The following is a 17,613-nucleotide window of genomic DNA, read 5'->3' as shown; positions in this document are numbered from 1 at the left end:
AGAGACTTTGTTCCTTGCTCTCTGCGTACATGCACGAGCACACTCGCTCCTGCTACGTGTTCCCGCTTCAAGAGCATCACAGGAACAACGCCTCTCCACACAAAAAGCAAAAGGGTATATCATACGCTGTCTTTCCCTCACTCCTCCAGCTCATTGCGTCAGAAATAGCTTGCCAATCAGGGTTACTCTTACAAACGGGAGAATGGCGCTCCATTTAAGCCAACCAGTCAGGAAATATATAGCATCTGTGTTAGGCGTTTGCTGTCCACCTGTGAGAACTCTGAAACTGTGCACTAGATCCGTCAAAAATGCGTATCAGGGGGCTCTCCCAAGCAATACAGCGTGTTTTGCTTTTAAGGTGAACACGCAGGCCATTATCCCTTTTCTCTGTCAAAAAACTGTTTTGGGCTGTGGGTGGTCGGCCTGCTGGCGCAGCTGCGTGCTAACTCACCCTCCTACGGACTTTCCAGCAGTCTGGCTGCCTCCGCCGAAAAAAAACTCCTGTGGCCGTCGTGTCTTGAAGGTTTGTGTACACCAGCCTCGACTTTTTGATCTTGGTACGCAATTGCGATTTATTTATTAGATTTGCACATCTATTAAATGGAAATATGTAAAATTTACCCTATCGAGTTTGGGATTGAATGAAACGTCTTGATACGCAGAATACGATGGTGAGGTCGGAATATGTAAGAAATGAAGGTCAGGAGACCACGCCACCTTACAACAGTTGTAAAAAGCATAGGAGAATATATTATTGATGACTTAAGCCTCTGCCGGCCAGAGTGGCCGTGCGGTTCTAGGTGCTGCAGACTGGAGCTGAGCGACCGCTATGGTCGCAGGTTCGAATCCTGCCTCAGGCATGGATGTGTGTGATGTCCTTAGGTTAGTTAGATTTAATTAGTTCTAAGTTCTAGGCGACTGATGACCTCAGAAGTTAAGTCGCATAGTACTCAGAGCCATTTGAACTTAAGTCTCTGTTACGTGTATCTGTTGTGTTTATTATATTTGTGGAATAACACTACAAACTATGCACCTACTAAATAGTTTTAAATTTTTGTGGTCTTGGCAGCCTAAATAGTAGTTCTGGTTTAAGAGGCTATCGGTTGACCTTCAACGAAGAAAGAGGTAAAGGAAGTGTGTGGTGCATATATCGCTTAGCTGCTCTACGGAAAAACTTGTTTCTAAAGATATTGGAAAATTTGTACAGAGAGGGACCAGCAAGTGCATTGACAGCCACAGTGACTATGTCAAAATATGATGGTGTAAATTTTACACCACTGTTGTAATAAATTAGAAAAATGATATGGAGATAATTTTTTGACTCGTCCTCATACTAAATGGATACATTCACATTCTGAATGGGTGTTGGCACCCTTACTATAGAGCACCCTAAAGCCATCACCATCTTCATCGTCATCATTTGCATCTTGTTTGTTGCAGGTATGCTGCCCTGGAATACAAGAAGGGAGCACACAATACAGGGGAGGGTGACCGGTACGAGGAACGTGTGCTGGCCCTCGTCTTCCTCCGCTGCCTGAGGCGCGGGGTGATCTTCCAGTTGTCTGCCAACAATGGCGAAGCAGGAAAGTTCGACGATGTGGTGCTGGTGTGGCGACCTGAGGGACATTCTGAGGCACACACCATTCTCGTCCAGCTCAAGCACAAGACCTCCCCCAATTACATGACTATCGACAATGACCAATGGCTGTCTGAGGCCCCCAACTGCGACTTCGGTCTCGGCAAGTACTGCACTTCCTACGAGGAAATTAGCAAGTCACTGGGGAGGGACAGAGTCGTATTCGTCTTGTTGACGAACGCCTCTCTGGGCGCCAGTAGTCCCAACATATTTGAGAGTCAGGAAGTGGACGGTGTCCTAGGGCTGGAGCTACTACGGGCTGGTGGCAGACTGTACAGTCTCAATCGAGACAACCAAGGGGTGCTGAAGGCAGTGCGTGACAACGACAGGTTTATGGAGAATTTCTACCTTTTGTGCCAGCAGAGGAATTCTGATGAGATTGTGGTCGACATTTACAAGGAGTTGGAAGAGTTGCTGGGAGCCGGTGGCCTGTGCGAATCCATCTGTGACAGTTTGTGCAAGAACCTCCGGCACTGGATGAACAAGGAGAATGTGTGTTTGACGAGTAGCTGGAGCAAATGGCAGGTACTTGTAGACGATTATATCAAGAAGAATGTGACCCAGTGCAGATCAGTGACCACGGGACTCAAGTACTGCAACGTGGCAACTGTTCGAGGCTATTTGGAGTCCTGCAACACGGCGTGGGTGAAACCTCCAGAAAGGGGAACGGCAGCTCTCACTGCTACGAAGATACACCAAGCACTGGCTGATGAAACACATATCATGGTGGCCGTAGAACAGTTCAGACAGCTGAAATACCAGATTCTCCGCTGTTGGGGGCGATTTTGCCGATGGCTGGTACGTTCTAGAGTGATGGCATTATGAGAGAGATTAATTTTTGTTTAATTATGCACATAATCTTGTCTCTGACGCAATCCAGGAAAAATTTTATATCATCAGCCTTCTTTGGCCATCATCAGAACATTTGAGCATTAGTTCAAATCAAAGATAAGCTACATGTCTATTTGGGGTGACAAAGCATGGCCGGCCGCTGTGGCCGAGCGGTTCTAGGCGCTTCAGTCCGGAACCGCGCTCTCGAGTCCTGGGCCTTGTTTCTTCGGGATTTGGGAGGGATATATATGATCTACTGAGTCATAAGCTTATTTATAAACTAAAGACGAGGAAATGTATTCCAGATAGCCATATATTTTATTTCTGAGAAGTACAAGGGCTGATAAACAAAGACTGAGACTAATTATTTTCCGCAGATGTTTGCTACTCTGTTTCAGCGTTTACATGATCTTTTTCAAAGTACTCCCCTCCTCACCAATCAACTTTACATAGCGTCTCTGCCAGCCCTCGATTATATGATGCTGGCCATTCTCTCTCAGGTCCTTGAGAATCGCCAAACTTTTCTTGACCACTGTTTTGGGGCTCTCAAATACAATACCCCAGATCTTTGCCTTTAGTGATACGAATTAAAAAAGTAGGGTACAAGCCTGGACTCTGAAACGGGATGTGGTTTGCAGGTAATATTGAACTGAGCCAGAAACTGCATGACTTGATTTGCGAGGTGACGCCGCGCATTGTGATGAAGTCCTCAAACAGTCCGAAAGATATCTGGTTGTTTCCTTGCAATGTGCTTCCCCAGTTTAGCCAATACTGACGTGTAGTATGCTGCTGTAACAGTAGTGTGAGGGGGAACTGCTTGCTGGTAAATCATTCCGTAAGAGAGAAAAAATGTGATCACCATCACTTTCCCTGCAGATGGAACAACTTTCGCCTATTTTTGGTGCAGCAGAACTTGGCTCCTTTTGTTTCAGGATCATAACGATGCAGTCGTGACACATCACCGGTGATAATCGATTCAAGAAACGCATTCCCTCCGTCAGAACCTCACGACTTATTTCCATTCGTACACACTTTTGTTTGGGAGTCAACAGGCGTGGCACCCAACGGCCACAAACGCAGGTCATATGGAGATGATCAGGCATAATGGTAAAGAGTCTACGACATGGAATTATCAACACTTCACTGAGGTTACGTAATGTTGTCCGCTGATCCTCAAGGATAATCACAACACAGCTTGACTTCAGTCACAGCAGAAGGCGAAACACCAGGCCCAACCTTGTTTAACACAGAAAAGTCTGCCTTCTTTGAAGTCCCTGAACCGAGGCACGAGGCAGTGTACTTTTACTGTACACTTGCTGCAGATTTTCGTGAATTTCAGTGGCTGTGTGGTTAAAACTAAAACAGAATTTTATTTCGCCGTGCTGCTTCTCTCACGTCAGCTCCATTGTTCGGTATGCGAAATGCAAAGTGTGTCTACAAAATAGAGCATTACTAGCAAGCTACCGATACGAGAGTGCTGCGCCAACGTACATCATACATCAAAAGAAACTTTTTTTTCAAATATTCATGATAAAAACAGGAAACGATCACTGAAGCTACAAGAAAAAATCAATCCCAGTCTTTGATGGTCAGCCCTCGTAGTTTCAGAAGAAGCACATTCTGGGAAGTATGTCTGTTGTCCTAACACTTGCTTGATACGAGGGTAATCCAAAAAGTAAGGTCTATTTTTTTATAAGTACATAGACCTGTTTATTTCTACAATGGTTTACATCAGTTTACAGCTTGAACATTTAGCTATTTTTCGACATAATCACCATTTCTGTCGATGCATTTTTGTGGACGCTGTGGCAGTTTTTGTATGCCCATGTCATACCAGATCGCCGCCATGCTGTTCAGAAAGTTATGAACCTCTTTTTTCACCTCGTCGTCGGAGCTGAATCGCTTTCCGGCCAAATGTTCTTTTAACCGAGGGAACTGGGCGCCAAGTCAGGCCTATAGGGTGGGTGGCTGATTATGTTCCAGTGAAACTGTTGAAGGAGAGCAACGGTTTGCCGAGTGATGTGTGGGCGAGCGTTGTCATGGAGAATGTGTACGCCCTTGCTCAACATTCCTCTTCTCCGGTTCTAAATTGCCTGTTTGAGTTTTTTCAGAGTCTCACAGTACCTGTCAGCGTAAATTGTGGTCCCACCGATTCAGCTCCGACGATGGGGTGAAAGAAGAGGTTCATAACTTTCTGAACAGCATGGCGGCGATCGGGTATGACATGGGCATACAAAAACTGCCACAGCGTCTACAAAAATGTATCGATAGAAATGGTGATTATGCTGAGAAATAGCTAAATGTTTAAGCTGTAAACTGATGTAAACCATTGTAGAAATAAACAGGTCTATGTGCCTATAAAAAATAGGAGACCTTACTTTTGGGATTACCTTCGTATTTACTAAATTTCTATTAACGTTATTGTTGTTCTGTTATGTGAGGAAAGTGAGTGTATCAGTGCAGTCTTACCATTAATTATAATTAAATACTGAACACTGAAATGATCTTTACAGTTGGCAATGACACAGTGTGACAAATGTTTTGTGTACTTCAGTGTGCCACAGAATACGACATCTTCATTCATTAAATCATGACTGCAAAATACTAATTGTATAGTCTGACATGAAAGCAGCAGCATTAGAAGTACGTAAAAATTCTTTACAATATTCCTAAAGTGGAATGATACAGACAAGCATGTGAAACTATGGCATTTGTTTGATGTAGGGAAAACGAATCAGTTACGTCAATTTGCCTAGAAGACGTGAATGAGAAGTAACGCAGGTTTTATATTATTAGTGTTAGTTAAGATGGAGTGTTATGTGGTAAAGAGCATGAATCGAAATATTTTAGCCTCCTCCTATTGTCCAGATAATTCAGTTCCTTCAATAATGTGTTTCTAAACTGCACCTAATACCAATCAGAGCGGTTCTGCAGACTCGTAAGTTTCGTGTTAGTAGCCAATAACGGCAGTCCTCGACAAAGTCTGTTGTTTCACTTGGAATAAATTGTAATTCTTACTGCCAAAACACCTTATCAAGCTTAGGTTAATTTTCTGGATAGTAAACTAAAAGAGAAAATACAGAGGTGTCCAAAAAAATGTATCACTGTTTAAAAGTTCATAACTGGCAAACTAATTTACGGAGTTGTCTCATCTTTGGTAGTGTAATAGATTGTAGTTCCGGCAATCGCCACACAAGCGTTGTATTGCTTTGTTTTGTTTTGTCAGTTGACAGTCGCCAGATAGTCAGTGTTTTGTTCTTAGTTGTACCTAGTTACTTGAGTAAACATGACTGGCGCAAGGCTTACATTCGATGAAAGGAACTCAGTTTTGAAGTGGTATTTTAAGTACGAAAACATTAATGAGGTTCAACGGCAATGGCGAAATGAGTATCAAACAGAGCCACCGACACGTTTAACGATTCGTCGCGCCGGCCGCGGTGGCCGTGCGGTTCTGGCGCTGCAGTCCGGAACCGCGGGACTGCTACGGTCGCAGGTTCGAATCCTGCCTCGGGCATGGGTGTGTGTGATGTCCTTAGGTTAGTTAGGTTTAACTAGTTCTAAGTTCTAGGGGACTAATGACCTCAGCAGTTGAGTCCCATAGTGCTCAGAGCCATTTGAACCATTTTTTTTTTTTTTTTGATTCGTCGCATTCGAGACAAATTTGAAGCCGAAGGCTGTGTTAAAGGTGTACACAAACAACAGTCTGGACGACCTGTAACAGTAACATGTCCAGGTAACTTCCGTCGTGTGTTACAACAATTAACTCGCTCACCACGGAAGTCTGTGAGACAGTGTGCCCGTGAAACTGGAGTGAGTCGCTCAAGTGTTCGGCGAATTTTGAAGACAGTGGAAGTGCTACATTCCACGATTGCTACACGCAGTGAACGAGGACGACCCAGATCGTAGAATGGAGTACTGCGAGTGGTTTACTAACACGGTGAGCAACGATGAAGAGTTTGCAGAGATGATTGTGTGGTCTGATGAGGCACAGTTCAAACTCAATGGTACAGTAAATAGCCACAATTGCATCTACTGAGCCGCCGAAAATCCGAACGTCCATGTAGACCAAGCCGTGAATTTGCCTGGAGTAAATGTGTGGTGTGGGTTGTCTTACCGGGGCTTGATTGGGCCATTCTTCTTTGACGGTACAGTTACCGGTGAGGTGTACCTCCAGAAGCTTCAGACATCCGTCTTACCTGCCATCCGGGACTTGTATGGAGACGGAAGAGTTTACGTTCAACAAGATGGTGCCCCAGCCCACTACCAAAATCGTGTTAGGGCGTATCTCGACGAAAATCTACCAGGCAGATGGATAGGCCGTAGAGGTGCTGTGAAATATCCACCACGTTCCCCAGACCTAACTTCTCTGGACTTTTACCTGTGGGGAACACTAAATGACGTCGTTTATCGACAAAAGCCACGCACATTGGATGAACTTCTAGAATCCATCGTACATTCATGTGCAAATATCCAAGTGAACACTTTGCAGTCAGTAGTTCGTGCTGCGGTTCGGCGGCATCGTTTATGTGTAGATGTTAATGGAGACCATTTAGAACACCTACAGCCGCGCGTGGTTAGCCGAGCGGTCTAGGCCGCTGCAGTCATGGACTGTGTGGCTGATCCCGGCGGAGGTTCGAGTCTCCCTCGGGCATGGGTATGTGCGTTTGTCCTCAGGATAATTTAGGTTACGTGGTGTGTAAGCTTAGGGACTGATGACCTTAGCAGTTAAGTCCCATAAGATTTCACACACATTTGAACATTTTTTTTAGAACACCTACAATGATATCTTTAAGTTGGACTTTAAGCTACACTTTCACCAAAAATGAGACAACTCCGTGAATTAGTTTGCAAGTTATGGGCTTTTAAACAGTGGATACATTTCTTTGGACCCCTCTGTAGAATCATGTGAAGATAAGTGATACAAAAAGTACCTGTAAAAATGATTCCTATGAATACAGACAAAAAATTTCGAGCTTATTTATGTTGCAATCAGAAGCATATGTTTCAATATTCGTAGCCGGCCGGTGTGGCCATGTGGTTCTAGGCGCTTCAGTCTGGAACCGCGCGACCGCTACGGTCGCAGGTTCGAATTCTGCCTCGGGCATGGATGTGTGTGATGTGCTTAGGTTAGTTAGGTTTAAGTAGTTCTAAGTTCTAGGGGGACTGATGACCGCAGTCCCATAGTGCTCAGAGCCATTTGAACCATTCAGTATTCGTAAACGTGAGTTGTGTTTCATAATTTCTGTAATAATCCTGTGTTTCATTTTTTTAAAAGTAAGCTTTTGAAAATATTTCAGTTTAAGTAAGGTGTTTCAATCATTTACAGGTGATTGTAGACGACGATAGAGAATGTAATTCCGACATTTTGTCTGAGCTGCCGACACAGATGCCAACTGAATGCCGTCTCGTGATTGTGTCATCAAGGAGAAGTGACTGCTTTGATGACACTTGCCGATCATATGACGTCAGTGACGAAAGCTGGAACAAGTGCCTGGACGTCAAAGTCGTGCTGAATGGAGAATATTTCGAATGCTGCCGCCTGCGAGATCTAGTGGCAGGTGTCGATGCCATCAAGTCACTGCTGGACAACAAGCCGGCTCTCCTGCTGGCTCTGGCACGAGTGACGCAGCCTCTGAGGCTGGGCAAAGATCTGGAAACGCTGCCCGTGTACTACGTGCCCAGGGAGCTGGTGGACAAGCAGCTCTTGACGGACGAGTTCTTCTCGACTTTGAACAGCATTCAAGAATACGACGGCGAGTGGGAGAAAGTTCAGCCCGAAACCACTGCCCACAGTACAATAATTGTGGTGGGGAGACCCGGAGTAGGAAAGTCAAAGGTGCTGTCGCATGTGGCGAAGAAAATAAAAGAAAGGCTCTCCGGCTGCTGGCTACTGAGAGTTAACCTATTGGAGTTCTACACAGTTTTGGATGACAACGACAGAGCTGCGAGTGCTGCGAAAGACATACTGCGGCGGACGGTCTTCAACGAGGGTGTGCTCGGCAAACTGGAGTACGCTGTGCTTCGACACAGCCTGGTGCACTCCCCGAGAGTCGTCTGTCTCGTGGACGGCTTCGACGAGGTGTGCCCAGATTACGTGAACAAGTGTCTCGAGGTGTTGCCCCTGCTGGCGCCTCGTAAGGGCAAGTTGCTCGTGACGACTAGGCCGGAACCGGTGAGGCTCTTGGAGACTCGGACTGGTGTCTCGGCCCAATCGCTGCTGCCTTTCGGCGACTCAGAGCTAGAAGATTTCTTCAGACGCCACCCCTCGAGGGAAAAGATCCGGCGCATCAGCGGTCTCAACAAGAGCCTGAGGGACCTTCTGAGAATCCCTCTCTTTGCTGAAATGTTTGCAAATCTGTCACAGGAAATAGACGAGACGTACGACATCGTGACTCTGTACGAAGCTTTCTTCCAACATAAGTTCAGGCGGCTTTACAAAGAGAAGTGGGGTGACAATTTTTCCGCTCCCGGGAAGAGGAGAGAGATCGAGGAGGCGCAGCAGAGGCACCAGGAACAGTTGATGGTCCTCGCAGCTTCGGTTCTGCTTCGCGGAAAGGAAGTACCGGCGAAGCCGTCGTTCGACAGGGAGTACCTCGTGAAGGCCGGAATCGTGTACGAGTTCGCCGACGGGAAACCCGCGTTCCTTCACAGGACTTTCGCCGAACACTTTCTCGCCAAGTGGTGCTTCCTCCGGCAGGGGAAACGGAGTCGTGCGACGGTGTACCGCAAAGCGTATGTGAACGAGAGGCTGGAGTTCTTCCTGGAGTCCTTCGACCGCATGGCGGCGAGGGGCTGCCCGTTGCTGGAGGCGGCGCTGGATGGCGACGAGGGCAGGGTGAAGGCGCTATTGGACGAGGGTGTCGACCCGAAGCAGGTTGACGCGTTTGGGCGCAACGTGCTGCACCTGGCGGCAGCCAACCGCGCGTTGGCCTACGACCAGCGGTGTCCCCTGTCTCTGCTGCGGCGACAGTGCTCTGACGACACGTGGAGGGGCATGCTGTCTGCAGAAGACGGCCTGCTCGGCTGGACGCCGATGAAGTACGCAGTGGAGGGCAGACACTGGCTCGTCGTGCACGAGCTGCTGGAGACGGGTGGTGACCTGAGCCAGCTGTGGGACTTCCAGACCGCACTGCCTGAGCCGGCACAGCTGCAGGCCGTGCTGGAACAGAGCGGCTACCTGGCCCTGTACCGGCACGTCATCGAGGCGAAACATCCCTTAAAGACAGGCAGCTACATCTGCATGATGGAAGACGAAATCGAGGTAAGTCAAAATGCTCTCCCTGTGAACGTACTTCTAATTAATTTGAAAGTTTCTGGTAAATGAAAACTGCGTGCTGGCCAGGGCTGTAGTTCCAAACCTATGCCATTTTTGGACAAATGCCCTCACCAATGTGCTACTCAGTCACGGCTCACAATTTGCCCGACAATATTGATACGTGTTACAAACTGCACACAATAGGAAGAACCAGGCCCCTTTGCTTTTTTTCTTTTATCACTAGTTTATTACATCAGAGAAATACACATTTTGAGACAAAATTTAACTACATGAAATATTGCTCCCAGTAAAGGTTAACATAAGCGGTGACAAAACTTAGTTCTCTTAAGGGTTTCTGCTGGCAACAAATTTTAAGGAGGCAATGTAAGGTTTATATTAATTTAGATCAAACACGTAGCTAGTGATTGAATCACGACACAGACACTTTAACAATTTCGGCAACAAATAAATAGCGTGAATTTGTACTCACAGTAATCATCAGCCTTGCCACTGAATTAGCAACACCCAGCAACTAGGGGAGTTAATACTAACAGTCTTTAAATGTCTTGCTCCCCATTAAATAAACAAACTTACAGTAATTAAATGGATAAGAAATCAAACACACTACGCTCCACTCAAACTCTTCAGTGGAAGACAAGCCAAAATGAAGATTCCATTAACTGACTAGCACTGAAGTCACACTAAAGCTCATCTCTGTGTTCCCACACACACATGAGGCAAACTCATACAAGACAAGATTTCGAAGGGAGCACATCAGTAAAAGCGGTAGTGGAGCTAACTCGTGCCACTGAAAATTAAGGTACTAGACCGGGGTATACAATGAGGTTGCCTTAGTGCTATGCTGCGCTCCAAAATATTAATTCAAATGGCCAATTCAAAATTAAGTACACATAAACCAGCATTAATTAACGAGGAGTGACACCAGGTCGCTAGAAGGAATGACAACACTTAATTGAAAAGACAAATGCCGGAGGCGGCAGTAACATCAAACACCTTCTCCCAGTTTTAACCGGGAGTCACTTTCCGCTATACAAGTAAACATTTAAGCAAGCACAAGGAAGTAACCCCAAAGAGAAAATTCAAATAAAACCCCCAAAAGATTATAAAGGACAGGGAACCCAACTATTTAAATTTAAAAGAATTAGCTCTCCCCAGAGGCAGTGTAAACGCTAAGGCCACACTTAAGAGGCCACCAAAATTGGTTACAAAAGGTCTTATACATTTGCTTTTTTTCTTTAAAAGAAACACAAGGCTGCTTAACTTCTGCCAGACGTCCTGTATGACTCGTGTAGGAAACAGCAACCCAAGCTAGGCGGTCGCAAGGCACGGCGAGCAAAATCAGGAGAGCAGACAGGCAGGCAGCCAACACATATCCTCCATCCTGAACCGGCAGACCGGTACAACCAACTCCACATGTAAGTGGTTGTTTCCCACCTCGTACCTCGCGGCGTCTCAGCAGGTAGCCCGAGCAAACGTCAATTGCCACTCGCCCCGCGAATGCGGAACACAACGAGGCAAGTAAAAATAAGAAACATCGAAGGATCGATAATGGACCCAAGAGACTGGCGCGCCAGTAACGAGCGCCACGGCTCAAATATCTCTCTGCTACATTCAAAACTTCACTGATATTCTCCTACATAACTAGTAGCACTAGAAGTCTGGAAGGCGGGATATTGTGGCAAGATGGCTTAGCCACGTCTCAAGAAATTGCTTCTGGAATGAATCTTCACTCTGCATTGAAGGTCTGCTCTGATAAGAACCCACAGTTCTTCCAGCAGTATTAGTTCTACAAGGAATGTGTGAGGAGCAATCAGTAACTCACGCAGCACTTTTTTCTGAAGGCAGATTGTTTTTTTTTTTTTTCAGGGTTCCACTACACCACTCATTGCCCACTATTTTGGCTACAAAACGCTTTTTTCCAACACAATCTGCGTTCGGTGTGACAGCCTTAGGTCGTCTTACTGGGATGGTATATATACCCACATGGTAACATTCTACTACCCGTCATACACTTACCGCTTCCTTCATTGGGCCCGACAGACGGAACTCAGAAGGTACGAGGGTCAGTCAAAAAGTAATGCCTCCTATTTTTTTTTCTACGTTTAATTGTCAGGAAATTTAAATGCAATTACATAGGTTGAAAACCACAACATTGAGGATCATTTTGTCATTTTTCAATGTAATCTCCGCCCATCTCTACAGTTTTGGTCCATCTTTGAACAAGGGCATGTATCCCAGCACGGTAAAAATCACAGCTCTGCTTCCTAAGCCATTGACGCACGGATGTTTTGACGGCCTCCTCATCTTCAAAATGAATCCCACGATGAGCTTCTTTTAGTGGCCCGAACAGATGGAAGTCTGATGGTGCCAGGTCAGGGCTGTATGGGGGATGAGGCAAAACTTCCCATCCAATTTTGACAATCTCGTCAGAGGTGTGACGACTGGTGTGTGGTCTTGCATTGTCATGCAAAAGAAGAACATCTGCCATTGATTTTGTTGGGCGAACTCGCTGAAGACGTGCTTTAAGTTTTTTGAGGGTTGTGACGTATTGAACAGAATTTATTGTGCATCCCTGCTCCAAAAAATCAACCAGAATCACACCCTCTGTATCCCAGAAAACTGTTGCCATAACTTTCCCTGCCGATCGCACAGTTTTGAATTTTTTCTTCCTCGGCGAGCTTGTGTGACGCCACTCCATTGACTGCCTCTTTGATTCGGGTTCAAAAAAATGCACCCATGTTTCGTCCCCGGTCACAATTTTTTTCAGAAACTCATCTCCCTCCAAACGGAAGCGCTGCAAGTGTTGGGAGGCTATTGTTTTCCTTGCCTCTTTATTCTGATCGGTTAACATTCTTGGAACCCACCGTGCACAAACTTTTGAGTACCCCAATTGTTTAATAATCGTGATCACACTGCCTTTACTAAGAGAAATAATGCGACACACTTCATCTGCAGTCACCCGACGGTCACCACGAATGATGTCATCAACTTGCTGAATGTTGTGTGGAGTCACTGCACTCACCGGCCTGCCGCTCCGCTTTTCGTCAGTCAACGGTGTTTGCCCTTCAGCTTCCTTACAACGACGAACCCATCGTCTAACAGTGCTGACATCCACTGTCACAACACCATACACCTTCTTCAGTCTTTCATGAATGCGTATGGGCGTTTCACCTTCTGCATTCAAGAATTCAATCACACAACGCTGTCTCAAACGAACATCGATGTCGGCCATCTTACAAACTTCTGCTGTGCTGCCACCTGTTGACACAGAAAGTTACTACTGCAGTGGATTGCAGAAGAAGGTTTGAGGAATGGCGCCAAATCCAAATTTTTCACTTAACTTAATTTCTTTAAGTAGAAAAAAAATGGGAGGCATTACTTTTTGACCGACCCTCGTATAAGATTCAGGCTATACAGTGGATGAGGAAGAACAATCCATTGAAGTTTTGTGAACTATTCTCAGGCGTGACATTTGCGTTGTCATGGAGAAGGAGAAGATAGTTAGCTTATTTCTTACAATTCACATGCTGAAGTCGTTTCTTCGATTTTCTCAGAGTAGCACAATGCACTTTAGAGTTAAACGTGGCATCATAAAGGAGGACACGCAACAGAATAACCCCTTCAGTCCCAGAAGACGGTCGCCATCACTTTACCGGATGACGGTGCAGCTTTGAACTTTCTCTTCGGAGGAGAGGTGGTATGGCGACACCTCATGGAATACCGTTTTGTTTCTGGTTCGAAGTGAAGAACCCTTGTTAAATCGTCTGTGGCGATGTTCGACACAAATTGTGACAATCACCCTTGTAAAGAGCAAGCATTTCCGCCTGGATAGTCCTTTGTTGCTCTTTTTATGGTCTTCTGTCAGGTGGTCAAGAACCCATCAGGCACGCACCTTTGAGTAGCCCAAGTGGTGGACGAGTGCGTCAACACCACCAACGCCGGCCGGTGTGGCCGAGCGGTTCTAGGCGCTACAGTCTGGAACCGCGCGACCGCTAGCGACGCAGGTTCGAATCCTGCCTCGGGCATGGATGTTTGTGATGTCCTTAGGTTAGTTAGGTTTAACTAGTTCTAAATTCTAGGGGACTGATGACCTTAGATGTTAAGTCCCATAGTGCTCAGAGCCTTGAACCATTTTTTGAACACCACCGACAGGGACATTCAGTTGAGCAGCGAGGTGTCTGATTGTGACCAGTCAATCACCTCGAATGAGAGTGTCCACACGTTCCAACGTTGCAAAGTTGCAGCTGGACGGCACGCGACAGGTCGAATAGCTCCCTGTAGACATTCTGGAGATGACGGTGATCTGGACACCGACTAGACTGAGTGTGAATTTTAGGCGGTTTCCCAAGCTCATCTGCGCAAAAGCTGGGCTGGTCTCAGAATTCCACCTCAGAGAATACTATACACCGATACATACAGAACAAAGTTTACAAGATTATTGGGCAGTTGACGCAAACGACTTTCCTTCCTTAGGTTATCTTGACGACTGCACTGTCAAGAAGATCATTCGACTTCTAAGTTACAGAATGACATACAATTTCCCAAATACTGAAAAAAGTGCACCTGTTCAAGACAGATTACACGCTAGTGAAAAGAAATAATAATGACTAGCACAACATGGGCCTTTTGTAGCTCTTCTCTGTATGTGTCGTAGACTCGGTAAAATTAACTTTGGGTGCTGAAATTTAAGTCATGTAGATAGCTTTTTAAAATAAATTCGCCGTCATATGCTGTGACCAGGTGTAATTCCAACCTCAGGAATGGCGGAGAAACGGTGCCGATCATGGAAAACTCAGGTATGCCCGTATATTAACCAACAACAGAAAAAGACCAGCTGTCCTATGGAACGACCTACGTGTTGTTGGTATAAGCAGCGTAAAAACTGGAGCTGATGCTATTCTCTCAGTTGAAGAACTGAACCAGTACTTCACTTTACTGACAACCACTATTGAACCACAAACGAAACAGAGACTCATTGAGTACTTCATGGCGGTAAACAACTCTAGCCACGAAAAGTTCTATCTAAAGCATATCAGATCAGCATCTACTGGACACGATGGCACTAAAGTCCAAATGATGAAGCTTATTATTGACCCCCTACTGCTCACTATAATGGGTATCATCAACCAAACCACCCCCCAACCGCAAGTGTTTTCCCTGAAGCCTGGAAACAGAAATTTGTTGAGCCACTGCCTAAAAAGGAAGTGATGACAGCAGCCTCTGATTACCGGCCTATTTGAATTCTTCTTGCACTTTACAAGGTCTTACAGTATGGAGTCCACAACCACCTAACAAACAAAAACAACTTAAGATACGATTATGAACCAAGTTTTCGTAAACATCACAAAACAACACCTGCCTTATTAAAGTTAACTGATGACGTGAATTGTAGTGTATTGTATTGTATGAAACTGGGGACCTAGAAATGACAGAGAGGCTTCGTCCCCGCCGTAGTCCTCAGTGGTTCACAACCCCACAACAGGCCTCAGCAGTCCACCCCCCCCCCCCCCCCCGCCGCCACACACCAAACCCAGAGTTACTGTGCGGTTCGGCCCGCAATGGCCCCCCCCCCCTCCTCCCTCTCCCCTCCCGGGAACGTCTCATACCAGACGAGTGTACCCCAAATGTTTGCCTGGTAGAGTAAGTATGGTGTACGGATACGTGGATACAGTGTTTGTGCAGCAATCGCCAACATAGTGTAGCTGAGGTAGAATAAGGGGAACCAGCCCGCATTCGTCGAGGCAGATGGAAAACCGCTTTAAAAACCATCCACTGGCTGGCCAGCACACCGGACCTCGGCATTAGTCCGCCAGACGGATTCGTGCCGGGGACCGGCACGCCTTCCCGCTCGGGAAGCAGCGCGTTAGACTGCGTGGCTAGCCGGGTGGGCTGATGACGTGAAGCTTGCCGTGGATGCACAAAAGGCGACCAGTATGTGTTTCTTAGGCTTCAGCAAAGCATTTGACAAAGTAGCAGCGAAAATTTCTGGCAAAGTACAGTTCAATGGTTTCGCTCATACTTGAACCCTCACCAGCAATGCTTCATGTCCGGCACCACGAAGTCGTAATGGAGGCACGTAGTGTGAGCTGTCCGCCAGGATTCGGTGTTAGGTCTTATATTCTGTTCACGATGTGTTATCGGTTTTGTCCTACTGCTCGCTCATTTTTGTGATTTTGGCGTAGAGTATGTGGTACCCAACACGGATTTTTGAACGGTCTTCAAAAATGGTTCAAATGGCTCTGAGCACTATTGGACTTAACATCTGAGGTCAACAGTCCACTAGAACTTAGAACTACTTAAACCTAACTAACCTAAGGACATCACACACATCCATGCCCGAGGCAGGATTCGAACCTGCGACCGTAGCGGTCGCGCGGTTCCAGACTGAACGCCTAGAACCGCTCGGCCACACCGGCCGGCTTGAACGGTCTTCATTGTGTGTAAATGTAGCACGATGGTGAAATCATCACTAACATGGATCATTGTGGATTAATGCGTTTAAACGATACTAATGAAACCCCGAAGATCTTCCTAAACGTGGAGAGTCACTAGTGTCAAAACAATCCTCTTTCAACTGAGAAAACCATTTTCTTGCCGTCCTCAGTGCAATTATCCTCATACACGGCGCACGCCTACGTTTCTGTCACCCCTCCATTGAACTGAAGGGAGAAGATGCTGTGATATGCAAATGATTAGCTTTTCAGAGCATTGACACAAGGTTGGCGCCGGTGGCGACACCTACAACGTGCTGACATGAGGAAAGTTTCGAACTGATTTCTCATACACAAACAGTTGACCGGCGTTGCCTTGTGAAACGTTGTTGTGATGCCTCGTGTAACGAGGAGAAATGCGTACCATCACGTTTCCGACTTTGATAAAAATAAAAGTGTGACTACGGCCCCCCGTCGGTTAGACCATTCGCCTGGTGCAACTCTTTCGATTTGACGCCATTTCGGCGACTTGCGCGTCGATGGGGATGAAATGATGATTAGGACAACTTTGATAAAGATTGGTTTGTAGCCTATCGCGATTGCGGTTTATCGTATCGCGACATTGCTGCTCGCGTTGGTCGACATCCAATGACTGTTAGCAGAATATGGAATCGGTGGGTTCAGGAGGGTAATACGGAACGCCTTGCTGGACCCCAACGGCCTCGTATCACTAGCAGTCGAGATGACAGGCATCTTATCGGCATGGCTGTAACGGATCGTGCAGCCACATCTCGATCCCTGAGTCAACAGATGGGAACGTTTGCCAGACAACAACCATCTGCACGAACAGTTCGATGACGTCTGTAGCAGCATGGACTATCAGCTCGGAGACCATGGCTGCGGTCACCCATGACGCTGCATCACAGACAGGAGCGTCTGCGATGGTGTACTCAACGACGAACCTGGGTGCAGGAATGTTGCAGGTCCTGTACGGGCCTTTCTGGATACATAAAATGTTCGACTGCTGCCCTGGCCAGCACATTCTCCACATCTCTCACCAATTGAAAACGTCTGGTCAATGGTGGGCGAGCAACTGGCTCGTCACAATACGCCAGTCACTACTCTTGGTGAACTGTGGTATCGTGTTGAAGCTGCATGGGCAGCTGTGTTTGTACACGCCATCCAAGCTCTGTTTGACTCAATGCCCAGACGTATCAAGACCTTCATTACGGCCAGAGGTGGTTGTTCTGGGTACTGATTTCTCAGGATCTATGCACCCAAATTGCGTGAAAATGCAATCACATGTCAGTTCTAGTATAATATATTTGTCCAATGAATACCCGTTTATCAGCTGCATTTCTTCTTGATGTAGCAATTTTAATGGCCAGTAGTGTGTTTCCGAATTTTGCTGTGTTGTCGGAGTACTAAATGTGGAGCTT

At 46.4% G+C, this 17,613-nt stretch overlaps 1 protein-coding gene across 2 annotated transcripts in view; it reads left to right on the top strand.

The window, feature by feature from the left end:
• Positions 1-17,613, top strand: part of LOC126210469 (uncharacterized) — a 68,481-nt gene that overhangs the window by 36,161 nt on the left and 14,707 nt on the right. For both annotated transcript variants that reach the window (XM_049939705.1, XM_049939706.1), the window contains exons 4-5: positions 1,441-2,434; positions 7,794-9,728. In XM_049939705.1, the coding sequence (XP_049795662.1) occupies positions 1,441-2,434; positions 7,794-9,728 (2,929 nt within the window). The remainder of the gene's footprint in view (positions 1-1,440; positions 2,435-7,793; positions 9,729-17,613) is intronic.

Source organism: Schistocerca nitens, chromosome 10, assembly GCF_023898315.1.
Source record: "Schistocerca nitens isolate TAMUIC-IGC-003100 chromosome 10, iqSchNite1.1, whole genome shotgun sequence".
In the NCBI taxonomy this organism is placed as follows: Eukaryota; Metazoa; Arthropoda; class Insecta; order Orthoptera; family Acrididae; genus Schistocerca; species Schistocerca nitens.
The sequence above is the reverse complement of the archived record's forward strand: the minus strand, read 5'-3'. Positions and strand labels throughout refer to the sequence as shown.